This window comes from Melanerpes formicivorus, unplaced genomic scaffold (assembly GCF_026170545.1).
Source record: "Melanerpes formicivorus ecotype bairdi unplaced genomic scaffold, bMelFor1.0.p_v2 SCAF_20, whole genome shotgun sequence".
Taxonomy (NCBI): Eukaryota; Metazoa; Chordata; class Aves; order Piciformes; family Picidae; genus Melanerpes; species Melanerpes formicivorus.
In genome coordinates, this window is record NW_027142372.1 from 4,497,325 (window position 1) to 4,514,452 (window position 17,128).

At 38.8% G+C, this 17,128-nt stretch overlaps 1 protein-coding gene across 6 annotated transcripts in view; it reads right to left on the reverse strand.

Moving 5' to 3' along the window:
* ADCY7 (adenylate cyclase 7) overlaps nucleotides 1-17,128 on the reverse strand; it is a 58,114-nt gene that overhangs the window by 21,781 nt on the left and 19,205 nt on the right. For 4 of the 6 annotated variants that reach the window (XM_068150551.1, XM_068150550.1, XM_068150549.1 and 1 more), the window contains 7 exons: nucleotides 15,348-15,488; nucleotides 7,794-8,357; nucleotides 6,369-6,569; nucleotides 4,217-4,381; nucleotides 3,265-3,414; nucleotides 1,009-1,157; nucleotides 570-681 (listed from right to left, as the gene is read on the reverse strand). In XM_068150551.1, coding sequence (XP_068006652.1) covers nucleotides 570-681; nucleotides 1,009-1,157; nucleotides 3,265-3,414; nucleotides 4,217-4,381; nucleotides 6,369-6,569; nucleotides 7,794-7,964 — 948 coding nt within the window. In that variant the 5' untranslated portion in view covers nucleotides 7,965-8,357; nucleotides 15,348-15,488. The remainder of the gene's footprint in view (nucleotides 1-569; nucleotides 682-1,008; nucleotides 1,158-3,264; nucleotides 3,415-4,216; nucleotides 4,382-6,368; nucleotides 6,570-7,793; nucleotides 8,358-15,347; nucleotides 15,489-17,128) is intronic. The other 2 variants (XM_068150554.1, XM_068150553.1) reach the window with 1 other exon arrangement.

Genomic DNA, 17,128 nt, shown 5'->3' on the forward strand with positions numbered 1-17,128 from the left:
GAAACTGAGTTTGTGATTACAGTTACAAAGAAAGTAACCTCAAGCAGCACTTGGAAGTGGCAAGAACTACTACCAGCTTGAAGAGTCAGCAGTAAGGATATATCTTAGTAGGGACCATTTTAACCTGCTTCTTGTCCTTACACTTTTTCTGTAAATATGCATTACTATTATTTCTCCTGAGCTAAATTCCTTGGTCTGATACAGTATGACTGAACTTGTGAATTTAAATGCATGCCTGCAACTTTCTCCATTTGTAGAGCAAACAACTAAGCCTTCTAACTGAAGACAGAGAAGCTTCTCAATAGAAGTTGTGTATGGCTTCTCTTACAATTTTTATTGCTATCAAATGATTCCCTGAACAATACAGATAAACCACCAAACTGAAGCACTGGAATTACAGTAATAATTTGCTGCATTTGCCATTTTCATTTTAAAATTGGCTTTATTGTGATTTTGCTAGCGAGGTGACTTCAGAAACACTAGCACCAACTGTCTTCTGCCGTGTGGAAAAGACTACTTTTTCCAGTGGTGGCCTTTGTCCCTACTGCACAACAAACTGTAACACCTACCTTGGCAATCTGATCAAATTTTCCAAAAAGCTCATTCAGCATCACTACTAATTCCTTAGGAGAGCAGTCACTGGCGAGGCGAGTAAATCCTACAATATCTGCATAAAGAATGCTAGGCAAGAACACAAGGGAAGAACAACATAACTGAAACATGAAGATACAGCTGTTCCACAGACAACTTAAATATTAAAACATATTTAACAGACAGCAGCTCTTTGGAAAATAACTCCAGAAAAAAGATTTGTAAAAAAGAAAAAGAAAAAAGAAGTACATCAACTGATTGAGAAAACAGCACACTAGTTCAAGACACGGTATCTTCCTACTACAAGAAGCTCCCTTCAACCTGAGAGTCTCCAAAGGGGAATGTCACTGGACTACATATATACTCTTAAGAACCAGCAGCTTATATTAATAACATTAATTTAGAGTTTTCACTTACCTAACATTTTGGTGCCTTTTTACATACAGGCTGTGGAAGTTGTTGTCATGCATTTGCCTGTTATCATTAGTTTCCTTTAGTCGCTCAATGATTGCTAGCTTCATTTCCATAGATATATGAGCTGGCAGGATGGATAACAGCAAATTTTCCTAAAAGGAGAGGGGAAAAAATAATGATGCAAAATGCTTAACTTTCAATCTGAAATTAATTTTAGTGACTGCAAGAAGGAATCAATTAAACTTTTTAAATCCCTTTATTTAGATAGCTTTGGAGGAAGGCACATCAGGTTTACTACAGAATACTTCCACATTTCTGCTCTCTGCATCACCCATTTGACAGTTAAGGACAGGTGCTGCTTTTTTTTGTCTTTTTTAATTTTTGTTTTATATTTTGTTGTATATTTTATTTTATAACATCTCTCTCTATAACCATGAAACAAAAATTCAGTACCACGATTTCTGGATAAATAAATGAAAACTTGTCTACCAACACTGGGTGTTATGTTAGCATTGTCTGATGAAGCTTCTAGTAAAAGCTTATATTCTATAAGGAACAATCTATGCACTATTAACAACATTGGGAATTCTCAAATACTGGAAAAGCAACAACAGGCATAAAGGTGTCAACAACATACTGTTATAGCTTAAATGAACCAGGAACTGATGCCACTGAAATGAGGTCTTTGAAACAGAGTGAGAATACAGACTCTTCAAAACCCACTTGTATTGTTTGATTATTCAGTGAACTGTTTCACACTGGCTTTGACTTAAAAGCCTGTTCTTCAAAGACAACGGTGCTAAGTTGCTGGGCAGCAAAGGAAGACAAAAAGAGAGTACTTTGAACCTAGGAAGGGCTCTACTGCCCTGGAGACACCGTCACCACATAGAGGAAATGCTGCGAGGAGCGGCTAGAAGCAGGAACTTGTTCAGATGACACTGTCAGCAAGGCCAGCACACTGTGTAACCGAGTAAAATGCTGTGCCTTTGGAACAAATCTTTGTCCTTTTTCCTGAATACCTGATGCAGCCATATACACATGGCCAGGGTTACTCAACCGGTGCCTGCCACCAAAAAGAAACGCCTTGGGATCACAGTGGGAAGAGGAAGTACGTGAGCATCAAGCACTACACTAGGTACAGACAGCAGTTCAGTTTGAGACTGCCCTCAGAAACAACTCCTGCTACTCTAGCATTTTAATACTAGAAGAGTCAACCTTGGCAAACAGTTTAAACTGTTTAAAGCCTCAGTGAATGTAAAGGAACCATTTAAGGCTGACACATTACACATTTTTCAAGAAAGCAATGATGAACCCTGAACTTCATGTCTCACATTGCTTTCAGAGAAAAAGTGGGTGGCAAAGAAAAAAAGATTAACATTATGTGACAAATTACAACACAGATGAAAAGAAAGCTGTCCATAGACTTAAGCACATCTACACTTCAAACATGCCACCATAAAACAACTCTCCAACAACAAACATGCAAGTTAGCACATCACCCAAAGAATGAGAGCACACTGCCTGTGAAAGCTGATCAGATGCTTCTCTGGATGCTGCATGGGGAAACCCTGCCAGGACTTTAATGCAGATTTGTCATCTCATCTCACAAGATTAGCATCAGAGGACAGATCACACTAGCAGTGTGGTATTTTCTTCTTTTGAATTTGATCAAGTCACTCCCTTTTCAGCCCCTTCCTTTTATCTAATAACTGGTGCACAGAAAACTGTACACATCAGCTTTCTGGAGCTGCTGTTCTTAACTCTGCTTATACCAGGATAAAAGAAGAAAGGCACCCTAGTTTCAGCTTTGACACTTCTTCACAATTCTTCCTGAGTAAGAAGTTCATGTTCCTTGCTTATTCCTTAACTATCACTAGAGTTTATGGAAGTTAACTATTTCACACTCAAATACTGTAAGCTACTATATGATTTTTCAGGGCATTAAGGACATGTTCTTTTACATTATCTTGGGCCAGTCTTAGTAACATTTGATATTAGGAAAAAAGTAACTAAAGTAACTGACAATTACATTCCTGTTGCAAATATTGTGCTTGTCATCTAGACAAGCCACAGAACACATCTTCCTCCCTATAGCTTCCTTCTTTTGTTACAAATGGCACAATTTTTATCTTTGACACTAGGTGGGCATCACAAAGATTGAACCAAGCCTTTCAACATGGATTAGTCACGAACCTTGTAAAGTTATACAGACTTTAGAAATTAAAATAAGCAATTCATAACATTAATTAGTTCACTCACTTGCTGCCTCTTCTCAATCTTCAGTTTCATTCGGACCTGAATGCACTTTAATGTGTATCTATACAAATCCCACGAAGCAACTTGCATTTGGCGTTTGTGAAACGCCCCCATCAAGTTACCACAAAGAAAAATGACAGCATTGGCAAGTAGCTGCACAAGAAGAAAAACATTTACCTGCTGCAGAACAGTCACTGATACACATACTAGTTCCTTAAAACCCACCAATCCCAAGTCACATTCAATTTTACTCTAACCCCTTCAAACACCAAAACATGTTGTTGCACTTAGCCAGGATGTACCTAGGAAATACCAGCTAACTTCCAGTCACCAGCATTCCTGACTGAACATGCAGTACTAGAATGAAACAAAACACTCTCCCATATAATTTAACATTTATTCGCAGGCACCAGGGTTTGACTGAGGGAGAAGCCAATCTACAAGCTCATGCATCAGCATGCTGTGTGAAGTCTGACATACACCTTCATCAAAAGAGCTGGGGTGCTACTCTGACCACACCCTATTAATAAGTTTTGGAAACCCTGAAAGCACCCAGTAGCAATCACAGGCCCTGCTGACTCCCCAGGGCAGAAACAGCCCTTTTGATCCACCCTGCAAGCAGTGCCAGACGAAGGTTAGATAGACCTATCTGAAACAGCACAGATTGGGAAGAACGCTTGTGACGTAGTTTGTCATATTTTGAGTAACTTAATTAAAAGCTTCAAATAATAATTCTGCTTCTCCCACTTAGGTCAGAAAACCAAAATGCCTCATAAATTAAAATAACTGCAATTTTATGAAAGTACGCAAAACACACTGGGCCCAAGCTCTACATCCATGAATGTGAAACATCCGTTTGGAAGTTTGGAACTTATCTAAACAGGATAGTTATGCCAATATCAAATGGTAATATGATATGGGTATTTAATTACTTAGCCAAGTAGTATTTCCTTACCTGAAACAGAATGCATTCCTTCTTTTTCTGAGAAGTGATGCTTACCACAATGCTTAGAACAGTAATATGGGAGAGAGCAGAAAGAACACTAACTATGACAGCACCTTTCATCCCAAAGGGTAGCATGGTATAAACTGTGAAGATTATGAATAGAAAGAATGGTACCTTTGGAAAGAAAGAGGGAGGGGGAAATAATAATCACACATACATATTATTAGGCACCTGTCAACAATCACTAGAGAACAAGGAGGAGAGCAGCAGGACTCTTGCTGCTCATCCTATTCAGGATGAACTAAATATTGACATTTCAACAGCACAATTAAAACCATAAGGACAGCACTAGTCCTAAAAGTTTTGAAGGAAGTAGCAGCTATAAATTCATAGTCAGTATGACATATCAGCTTGAAGTTTTTCAGCTGTCTTTGCCCTTCATTCTTAACTTACCCATTACAGCTGATGCACTTAGAGCATCAGGTATCAGAAATGGTGTGCTGCAAGGGTAGCAACTTGAAGAGAAAGATTCCTTAACTTCTCAAATCCTTATTCTAATTTTAACATCACCCAATCATGTGTGTATGTTTATTCTATTTGATAACAAACAAAAATCCAACCAATAGTTTCTTGTGCCAACACAATTGTCATTGACACTAGCCACATATTTAGATGCACAGATTTCAGAGACCATTGTGCATTTTGTAAACTGCTAGGGATCATACAGAAGGTTTATAAAACATACATCCTATTTATAGATTTGTTATAGCTCACATGTATGAAAACTTGGAACTCTGATCAGAGGAAAATCCTGTAGTGTTCCTGACTCAGCTCCATCTCATCCTTGCAATTCAACTTGTGTGGTTCCAGACATGAGTTTCCTTTAAGGAAGTCTCAAGGCACTGTCTGCACTTAAATGTTTTGCCAGAAGAGACAGTTTAGTTGGGACAACAATAAACAAGCAAGCAAGCAAATAGAAGCTTTCACTCAACCAAAGTAATCTTTTCATGCTCACCTTCACTGCTTGGGGGGGTATCAACTTTTTACTGCCTAAGTACAGTACCAATCCCACAATGTTCTAAACACTGTGTAATAGTTTTATAAACACCAACAAGCAAAGGTCATGCCTGCACTTAAATATCACGTTGTTTAGTGTTAAGTTCATAACTTGAGATAAAAGTCTGAAATCAACCTATTCATTTCTACTTTCTAATCTAGGCTCTCCTTGTATCTCAGGCTTTAAATCAACATTAATGAATTACTACCATATCAAAGCAATACATTGGCTTGCATCACTGAAAGCAGCAAAAACCAAACCTTGCTTCATCATGTGCTCATACTCATTGTTAAGTGCAGTATATTTTGTTTTTTCCTAAAGGTAGTAACGTCTTCCTTGAGTTGAAAAATACTGAATAGCAACTGTAAATACATGATGCTGGATTAAGGCCATAATAGAAATCAGATTTTGGTTAACTGATAATTTATACCTTTCTCTATTTGAAATAAAGAGGGGAAGGGGAAGAGTCAGTAAAACAAGATAAAAAGTCATTTTTATTTCATTAAAAACCCTCCAGTTACATTATGAGAACTTAGGAGGAGTTTCCTACAAATGATGATATTTTTGGCATCACACAATCACCCGTCTTCTGATCAGAGATAGTAAGCAATGAACTTTAGCCACACCCAGCTATGCCAGGATGTGTCACTAATTCTCATTGTTCCCTTCACCTCTCCTTCCAATTTGAAAATATGTTCCCTAAGGCACACCCAGCTTTGGAGCACTTTATATATTTATTGAATACCACTTTGACCCACATAAATTAACAAAGCAAGTAATATTAATGATAATTCTCTCAAAGACAAATTCATAATAATTAAGATCCAGTCAAGATCTCAAATAAAAACATAATTCAATTCCAAGTTAAAGATGCAATTCCTGTATAGATTTATGCAGTTATTCTATTTTCTCATCTGAATTGTATTTTCACTAAGGTAAAAATACAAACTAAAAATTACTGTAATAGACCAATAAAACTAAATGTAAGTGAAACTCCATGTCCAGAAAAACATTAGTATACAGTTATAGTATTTACATAAAAGCAGAGAGTCATGTATACTGACAGCCAGTTCTGTGAGTGTTCCTGGATGAAGATACACATACCTGCTCCCACAGCTGATACTCATCTTCTTTCTCAAAAAGAGATACATAGCCTATGATTAAGAAGCAAATCCAGATCGCAACTCCAAATATCGTTAGCCATCTCCGAAACAGGGATTCAATGCATAAAAGTAAATACATAACTGCAAATATGACAAGAGCAGCACATACTGCAATAATGAAGGCAAGATGATTATGTGCTTCCTGCAAAAGTAAAACAAAATGTCAGATTTGGTCTACATGTCCCTTTTAGAAAAAAACTGAAAATGCCTCTATACTGTCCTGGAAAGATCTTAGAAAGGTCTCAAATATGCTAGTCTGAGTTCCCAAGCAGTCTAGCTGTGGCAGCATGAACACTTTCAGACATGCAAACATACAGAGATAATAAACACTATTCCACAAACCCAGTCTAGCCCAGTTCCACCATTATTATTTCTCTAATCAGTGGTTTCTAACTATTGTACAATGCAGAAGTACCCAAAGAAATGCATTTAAGGAGCTCAAGCTTTGCTAAAAAGCTGTGCAACAGCTCTCTTCCTAAGCTTTCCAGATCACTTGTAACATATAAACACTCTTGCTATTTCTTTCCATTTTTAAGAAATAAAAGCTAAAAGAGATACAAGGGCAATTGGTAAGATTAGATTTGTTGCCAAGGAACTTACAGACATGTTATCATGAAGTACACTATTTGGAAAGCAGTGCTAGAAGGCAGTGAGGGATTGAACAGCTTTCTCATTACCTTTCTACAAAATTATCTTTAAATCAGCTGCCAGCTGGGATAGCTTGAAGAACACCTTATTGCTTTACAGAAAATGATATTATTCTACAGAACAAAACATTGTTTAGGCTGCATCATTCCTATGTCTATAAGATTCCCGCTCTCCGCTAACTATTGAATCAACAGCTTCCCCATGGTTCTGAGAGGTTCCTGTTGTATTTTTATTACACACATAAAAAATAGTAAAAACATTATTACTATCTACAAATCCTTAGAAAAACTAATTTAAAAAAGAATCAATCACCTCATGAATTTATAACAAGTGAATCACTATATTATTTTACATTTCATAGCAGATTCTAAAGAGAAAACACGAGACATTTTAACCTGCATTCTGATTCTTTCCTTGGCCCCTTTACTATTTTGTAACTATTGCAGCTACCACTTAGCATAGATTATGATTTGTGCATATTATACAGGAACAAAAGAACAATTCTTACAATGTCTGGGCATGTGCCTGACAATACTGGGTCCTCTCTCGTCTGCCCCTTCAAAACCATGCACAGCATTACACGCACGATTACTTGATTTCTTTCAACACTGCAACTTGGATACCACATGGATCAAAGAATTAGCCACAAATGTTTTGTGTGCTGTTACACTGATTACTCATCATCTTTGAAAACCTCAAATGGAAAAAGTATACTCACATCAACAACAAAAAATATTGTAATTAGAGTAGTCCAGAAAATTATTGCAATGAAGAGCAGTAGAAGCAGGAGTGGGTGCTGCTGGCTTGTGTAGCGGTACTTCTCATAGAGCGGGTCCGATATTCTGCAGTCATCATTTTCGTTGAAGAAGTATTTACCTTTAGCTGGCATCTTCCCCCAGGCTGGTTTCTGTTTCTCTTAGTTTCCAGTGCACACAATAAGACACAGCTGAAGCTTCCAAGACAAGCTTACGTATTTTCCCTGCCGCCGTTGTGATTTTTCAGCACATGGAATAACTTTCATTCTCTGATTTTACTTCTCATGAGCGATAACATGAGATTTCCAATGTAACCAAAAGCAAAAGAGTTAGCCTCCCCAAAACCACGGGCAATTCATCATCAGCTCTGTGCATCAATCCTTAGATCAACTTGTATTTGCGCAGATATGAGTTTTTAGTGCGTGAATTTTTTGTGGGTTGGTTAGTTTTGGGGTTTCTTATTGTTTTTAATTACATAGCAAGTCTCTGACTCCTTTCCTTAAGGTTGACACTCCTTGGGATGAACCCTGCAGAAAGAGAGCATTATTAAATGAGTTTATTCAGTTAAGCATACATGGTGTTCCCCAAGGAAAAAAGAAAAGGTAAGGACACCCCTAAACTGAACTGCACTGATTTACCTAGACTCTATAATACACTTCAGAAATGCTGCTTCGAGATAAATAATTCCACTCTGAACTAGTTTCAATTTGCGTCCCACTGCTACCACCACCCCCCTTTGTAAAAGTACCGCAGAGCAACTTGTGGTCCTTCAGTACAAGTTAAAGTGGTTTTTAAATTGCAAGCCACTAGCAACATACTAAATTAGCTATTCAAAAATCATGCAGTTATGCATTAGTTGAATGAATACATTTTTAGACGTGACAAATGTAATGACACGCCAACCGTCATCTTGAAAGACTTAGGTCAAAGTCACTGCTTTTTGTGCCCTTTGATTTTTTTCCAGCAACCTTCTGAAAACATGTAAGACAGACTTGAGAGAGAAAAAGATTCCATCTCACAGAAAGCATTACACACTAATAAGATCATCAATTTGACATACTCCTGTTTTCATATGTAAGGTTCACGTGAGCACTGTGAACCACAGCACCACTTTTGCTTTTCTTAGCGATTTGTCAGAACACCAAGAGAGGTATAACCTTGAAACAGCAGCAGGCCACAAAAAAACAAGCAGCACTTGCAGAAGCACCGATGGCAAAAACACCAAGCCAAATGGGGACTAAATCTGGGCAGCTGCCATGAAACCATGGAGCTCTGAACATCAGTTAATGGAGAAAAAGCCTCATTTCTTTAGAAGCCTTCACTGTATTCTGAAGAATTAGAAAGGAGAAGGGAAAAAATGTCAGAATAGTATATATAAGAAACAACCCCAGCAGCATGGCTTGGAAACTGCACTAAGAACCTACAGGAATGTCTGCAAAACAAAAGAACACTATTTAGTCAGATCTGGGTGAGCTCCATAGCCATCTGCATGCCAACTGATGTCGAAAACATTTTGTCAGTTAAAAGAATATGCCCAATGAATATGCAAGAAACATTGGACATGCAACAGGCATACAAAAATGTGGACAACAGTCTCCCAAATCTACTTTGTTTCAAGCTACTGGGATCTAGGTTGTGTTCAGATTCAGCAACAGCAACTTACCTAGGTCCAGGCAAGACCTGACAAACACACACACACCTTTCACTTGCAATCAAAAAAGACATCTCTGTCTTCTACAGATCTGAATATTTTTGACTGCTCTATGCTTTCCTTCTCATAGACAAGAATTTTCAATCATCACTAAACTCTCTGGTTTCCTACCAACAAAGCCATAGGATTTTGTTACAAAAAATATGAAAGCAAACATTTTATTAGGCTACTAGGCTGGACTGAAGCTCTTTTGTTCTCCTAGACGAGCTAAAACTGTCCAAGTGCTTTGTGTCAATACATGTTTTCTTAAGAGCTGGCCTGGACTCAAGAGCTGCAGAATTGACATGAGGGTACTGCAGAGCCTAGAGAGATCAAGTGTTTTAAAGAAAACTAACTGAAACATGATATCATAGGCTACACTAACAAGTTGCATTACAAAAGTTGGAGAAACCTCTTTCTTTTGCAGTTTGCTCGAGATAAGTAGTTACAAAAAGGAACTCTCTTCACAAGGAAAACTAAGCTGGGAACATGCATCACAGACCAGCCCTTTGCTGAGGCAGAGCAGAAAGTTCAGGGCAAATGAGGCAAATCAGTTGATGGTGTGCCTCCAAAACAACCCTTGCTCTTTTCCCATCTCCAGGCTTGTCGTAAACAACGTGCAGCACATCACTAGGTACCAGCCTTCCCCCCAAACGTTTGCATTGCAAGCATATGAGCATAATATATTTTCATCACACAGCCAGATACTAAACACAGCAGTCTTCCCCCCCCCTCCATCTTATTTTCTATCTTTAAATACTAGGGCAGAAAATACAAAGGGTACAGTGTTGATTTCCATTCCACCTTTTGTTTCACACAAACAAACAACAGTGTTTCTGAAATTACTTCAGCAATTTCCATGACAAGGATGATTGCTGACTGTAATTACCCATTAGCAGGTATTAAAAGGGAATCAGGAACCTATGAACATCCAGTACAATAACTGAAGGAGATTAGTAGGTGAATTATGAATCTCAGACAAAAATAACATCCAGTCTAGTGGACTCCACACACAATTCAGTCTAGGAAATGAATGCTAGAGATCCATATGAATGAAACACCATTCACATTAAAGACAACACTATTCCTTTTAGACTTTGCTTCCAAATGCCAGCCTGCACTCACTTCAGCTTTTTCAATTCATACAAAAATCTTAGATCACTTAAAATCTGTCTGTTCTCCATTTATCTGCTGACAGAGGTCAATATTAGTTTCAGAGGTAAGTTTCTCTACAAAGCTAAACGTTTTTATATATATTTTGAATATTTTCATGTGAAAGTTCACCTATCCTAATTACCTTTAATTTCTGAAGAGCTCCTTCTGTAATACAGAAAAGTCAAAGGAAGAAACTAGAAGGTAAATATAAAAAAAGTCTTACTTATACCTACCTTATATTTTCTTACAAAAATGGAGCATACCCACTTCCAGAGAATACCACTCAAAACGACAGTTACATAAGAAAGCCAAATCAATACAAAAAAGTAGCCTGTCATTTAGAAAATAAGCAGATGAAATCAGGGCAAAGCATGACACTACATCACCTAGGTTATGGCCTCGAACATAGAGAGGCATAGCAATGACCTCCTCAGAACCCCCTGTCCTGTGCCAGCTGCATGGCTTGCCTGCCCAGGCACACAACTCCAGCACCCACTAGGATCTTCTTCAGGGCCTGCTCACCAAATACAGTAACAGTAAACAATTTATCACTTCTCCTAGCTGTCACACTCAACCACACTGGCAGAGATGTTGCTCTCAGATGGAGCTTCAGAGCTGGCCCAGTGTTTGGAACAGAAAGGCAAACCACACTTAGGAAAGCACGGGCAGCACTGAGTTGTTCAACCAACTCATCACTTCTCATGGCTGCACAGCCTAATAAAAAGAATACCAGAACATCACTTTGAGAAGTTGGGAATTTACTGCTCATTTTTAAGTACCACTATTATTACAGAATGTCCTTTGAGGAAAAGGATTACAGTCACAGAAGGAAATCCCTATGCTACTGACCCAGGTAGGACAGAGAACTGATGACAGAAGATGGCTCAGGAAACTAAAGATTTGTAACTTAAGACTAGCTCACAAAGTTAGCAGAAAAGAAAGGAGAGTCCATATAACCAGATTGGTACAAGCCAATTACATTGGGAAGGTTTACTACTGTTCTGAGGTAGCAAGGTAGTTTATTGTGCAAGCATGTGATGGTTCAATCAAAAAAATCAATTAAGCCTTATAATTAACTGCTGGGTCTGTCTTAGCAGGAGTAGGCAAAAAAGAAAAGTAAAAAAAAACCAAACCAAACCAAAAGTCCTTTTATAATACTAGTTTTCATAAGCAGCAAACTCCAGGGTGTAAAAAGATATCACATCAGAAGGAAATTGAGCTGTGCTTTGCATCTTTTGAAGCCCAAGGTGTATGATTGTATCATGATTTCCAGACTCCCTGCCACATCTTACAGATAGATTTTCTAACTTTAGCAGGTTTAAAATTGAACTTATCACTACCACAGTCAATATTCCACTTACACTTGAAGTTCTTGGTGACCTATTTAAAATTCATGTATTTGAACATAGCAGGCTCAGAAGTCAGGATAGCTTTTCATTGTATAATTTCAGCTTTATTATACCAAAAGCAGACTGTGTGTGCAGTTATTTCCAGTGCTAAACTACATTATATTGTGTATTAAACTATATAAACAGCAGGCAAAAAAAGCCCTGAAACACAATATTTATCTTGAAACTATGGGGGGAAAATAGTTATCAGCTGAGAGAGGAATAGGGATGGAGTGTGTGTAAGCCTCAATTTCCCTAGAATACCCCTTATTTTTACAGACATTAAAATCTGTGGTATTTTCAGAAGACTGTTTTCCCTTAAAAAATGAGAAGTTTTAGTCAGTAATACTCATCTTGTATTGAAATTAGCAGAAAGAAAAAAAATAGTAAAAATCACTTCAAGAATGGTACAGAATTACAGATACAGTATTATAAGCCCATGGTAAACAAAAGTGCTCAGGCTGACCAACTTCATAAGTTTGACTTAATTACATCTCGAATTCATGTAGCAGTGTTTTAAATAGGCCTCAGTTCGTCTATCTTGCTGAAGTGATGAAAAAAGATAGACTGCTGATGTGACAGAGCCAGAATACAAGGACTCTAACTTGACACTTCTAACTAAGGCTAGATATGCCAACACATGTTAAATAAATAAATGCATAAATACAGAATCACTGAGCAAAGGAGTGTAATGGTCATCACCCATGACTGACTTCTTTCCTGCCTCACTTAGTTATTTAGGGGGAGTGTTACAGTTCAGCACAGAACTGCATCTTTCCCACCTCTAGGGTAAATAGTGTATTTGCACAGAACAGGTGTAATCATTATATGGGAAGGGATAAGGGCAACCCTATGGGCAGGAAGAAGATAAAACCTGTCCTGAGCAAGATAAGAAATTGCTCGCTATTTGGGTACAGTCCAGCTGAAACCAGTAAAGCAGAGAAGGAGGCTCAAAGATAAAACCTCTTTCTCCAATCTACAATGCTTTCACACTACTGAAGTATGCGGAAATACTGAAGCTAAAACTCAACCAGTGCACTGACATCAATATCATCTTTGGTTTGTTTCACTTTTTTCCTCCCCCAGTCTCTAATTTTGTGGGTAAACTAACATTGACATATACACTGAAAATGTGTCATTGAACAGTAGGTAACAGAACTCTAAGGCTGGTAAAAAAATAAATCAGCACTAGATTCCTACAGTACTCTGTTATCAGTACAGAGTTCCATTACAGAACCAAGGATTTTATAAAAGCAGTTTTTCCAAGCATCATAACCAAAATGCAAGTGTAGACCATAATGTAAGAACCCCATTACTTCCACCTGCTGCCAAGGGCCAAAATGGTTGTTTCTATCCAATTTTCTGCTTACTCTACAGTATCACCTGTATCATTCTTCAGTTTAGATTGGAAGGGACATTAAAGGTCATCTAGTTCCAATCCCCCTGCCACGGACAAGGACACCCTCCACCAGATTGGCCCAAGGCCTCCTCCAATCTGGTCCTGAACACCTCCAGGGAGGGGGCATCCATGACCTCCCTAGGCAACCTGCTCCAGTGTCTCACCACCCTCACTGCAAACCATTTCTTTCCAATATCCAGTCTGAAGTCCCAGGTTTGCCCTGGGGATCACTCAGCAGCGTGTTTGGGGAGCCCTTCTCCTTCAGAAGGCAGGGAAGGAGGTCAGGCGGTCAGGCTGGGCTCCACTAGTGCTGGGCATCAGCTTCCCCCAGTGCCATGGCCTGACACTACCCATGTGCCTGGCAGTGTGATGGGACCCTGCTAGACCTGAACAACATATCCCTGGAGGGCATCACCATTCTCAACATCCTCAGTACATATGGCAGTTCCAAACTCTGAACAATAAGACCCACTGGCAATGCCACTTCGAAAATAAACTTCAGCCCAAGGCCAAGAGATAGACAACAAAAAGAACATGACTGTGTACCATACCTGGAGCAGTGTGATAATGCAGTACAAGTATTTTTAAGGCATAAAATGTGCTTTAAGTAAAGCATTTGTTCTATTTATGAAACAAAGGGTAAGGGAAGAAGTAAGATTAAACCAAATCCCCTCTTTACTTAATGACTAGTATGCCAAGAGAACAGCCTATCAAGTACATGTTTGTTGAAAGCCTTGCTTCCATATATGATTTATTACTTCAGTGTTCCCCAAACTTCTTCTCATCAACCATGCACCACCACATCTATAGTTCACAGCCCAAAATACCAGAACTAACACTTGCAATGAGGAAGTTTGCCTCCTTTGGAGGGCAAGTATTAAAAACCACCAGTGAGGAGAGGTACCTACACTTTTAACAGCAGCACTATTTCTACAACTACACTCTACCTCAGGACACAACAGCAGCCAAGCACACACAGTTCTTTTTTAAAAGTTTCCCAAAAATGTAACATTGGCTTTAGGAAAGCTTCTTTGTGGACCAATTCTGAAATAAAACAAACCTCTGAAATCTTCTATGTTCAGTGCTGCTTGGTAGTGCCACACACCTCAAAATCATTATTTTCACTGAATCCAGATGACATGCACATGAGCCGAAGATTCTTGAGTGCCTGGGGAAGCTCTCTTGGATCATGGAAGGAGACAAGCCTCACAGAAGCTGTGACAGCTTTCCACAACCAACATGCCTTGTGAGACTTTTTAAATTTTTTTTTGATCCCCACACTAAGTTGTGATTCTCTACAAAGATAATGGAAAGTCTGAACATGGATCTAATCACTGCCATTCTTCTTATCTTTCGTCCTACCATTTTCAAAGCTCTGCCCTACCATTTCCAACTCTAACTCGCTACTGGAAACCTGCACCACGTAAAGCACTGACTCACCAAGGGAAACATGGATATCTCACCTGGCAAGAACCAAAATGAAGCAAACACTTTAAGTTCTCCTTAAGTAGCTTTGCCCTTTCAACTTCGGCTAGCCAGTATTAAAACAAAACTAGTAAATACCGAAACCCCCAAATAATACAACAATCACTGCAAAACTTCAGGGTATGACAAAAGTCACTTTTTAAAAAAGCTATGCAGTTACTGCCTCAGAGCCACATGAAGTCTGCAGAACTTTCCAAAACAGTGGTGCAGCCACCACCCTAGCAAAGGTTATCAACGTTCAGCATCTAACCAATCCCCAAGGCTGTGCACAACCACTGAGAAAGTACTTTTTCACTGGGACTGTAATGCTGAATTGTGCATAACAGATTACTCTGGGGGGTTATGGTCCTAAATCTTACTGTGACTACTGTTTTAAAACAGAGGCTTGTTGTTTACTCACCATTACAGGGCCCAGGATTCAGCAGCAGAAGTTGTATTTCTCCACTTCACTACAGCCTGTTCAATCATTTTTAAATTCCTGCAGTAGAATGAGTGCAGCCTACTCCTTGACAAAACCTGTTGATGTATCACACACGCCAAACTGCAACAAGAAAGGGAATCTTTACTCCAAGGACCACTATGTTCACAACGATTCTTTTTCTTCCCCTGATAGTTCAAAGAAGAATAAACTATTCAGTCACTACATCCACATATTGTGAACCCTTTACCCTAACAAGAGAAAAGTTCTTAGCTGTATTGTGGCAAGCTGCAGCATTAATATAACTTGATTGAAATACTTAATGATAGGTGGAAATGGATGAAAGGGTGGCTGAACTCTGATGTGAGGGGATCACCTATATGCTAACTGATTCTAATGCTTTTCTAAAGCAAGGCCTGTGTGAACAGCAAAGGATGCTTTTCCATAAATAGAAGAATGTTTTACAGCATTCATGGTCGACTGAAGTTTTCAAGTAAGTTCTATTACGCACAAGATCAAGTATCACCTGTTTACCAAAAAAACAACCCCAAAACACAAAAAAAAGCCCACAAACCAACCAAAACAACAAAACAACACCCTGAGAAGAAAAACTTCACTTAGAACAATGTATAATTCAAAACAGCATAAAATACTGTTTGGGACTCTGGATTACAGATGAGGGAATATGACAACAGCTTGACTGTGACAAGTTGCCGAAGAAGTTCAATATCCCAGTGAATTACCAGGCACTGCTATGAGGCACAGCTGCTCACCATTCATTGTTGGAATCTAGTATACACTCACTTGGGGCAGGAACCAAGAAGGGGAGTAAATACAGCAGTATTTACCTAGAGAAGAAGAAGCCCAAAGCAGGAAATTGGAATTAAGATGTCAGTGGGAAAAACAGTATCAGTTAAACATCTGTGCTGAGAAGGGGACCTATCAACATCTACTTTGTTGTTCACCCCAAAGCTCTGTCACTAGAGACCTACTTGGGAAACTGAGATGCAAGTGAAAACAATAGTCAGACAAAATCAGAGTGGATGCAAAATATTTCACAGCAAAAAGAATTCAATGAAACCTGCAGGAATTTTCTGTTGAATTTTGGCTAGGATATAGAAAATACTTTGATCCCCACTCAAAACAGGCACTCCATTCTGTCCCAGTAGGTTAAATACCCAGTTCAGACCTAAGCTCTAGCACAGCTGTGACAAAGTCTCACCGCCTTTTGGCTCCACCTAGCCAAGTCCAAAGGGCAACAGTATTTGTAAAAAGTTAGGTGGAAACTGGAGATAATTCTTAAGAATTAACAATGATACTAACAATGTCTTCTGGCAGCCTTGGAGATAGATGAGACTCAAAAACATCCTGCAGAGTTAATCTGAAAGGAACAATTCCAATCTGCTGTGTCTGTGCAAAAGCAAATAAAAATAAGGCTCTGTTTAACTTCTGTCACATGTTCAATCTGGAATGCCCAAATAAGCTGCTGCTTTACTTTTACCTTATTGTGTCTTGTATACTAAGGACAAGTCCCTGGCAATCAGCAGAAAGATGCCTCAATTTCCTTTGAACAGGGCAGTGCTGTCTGGAGAGCAATACTGGGCAGCAGTTTACTAGTATTCAGCTGGGGAAACGAGGGGTTGCCCAAATAGTTAGTATGTCCCATAAATTCTATAATGCCTTTTAGAAAAACATACTAAGGCAGTTTTTAAAAATCACCCCAGAAACAACACTCTTCAGAGATATCAGAAGAGCTAGAAGAC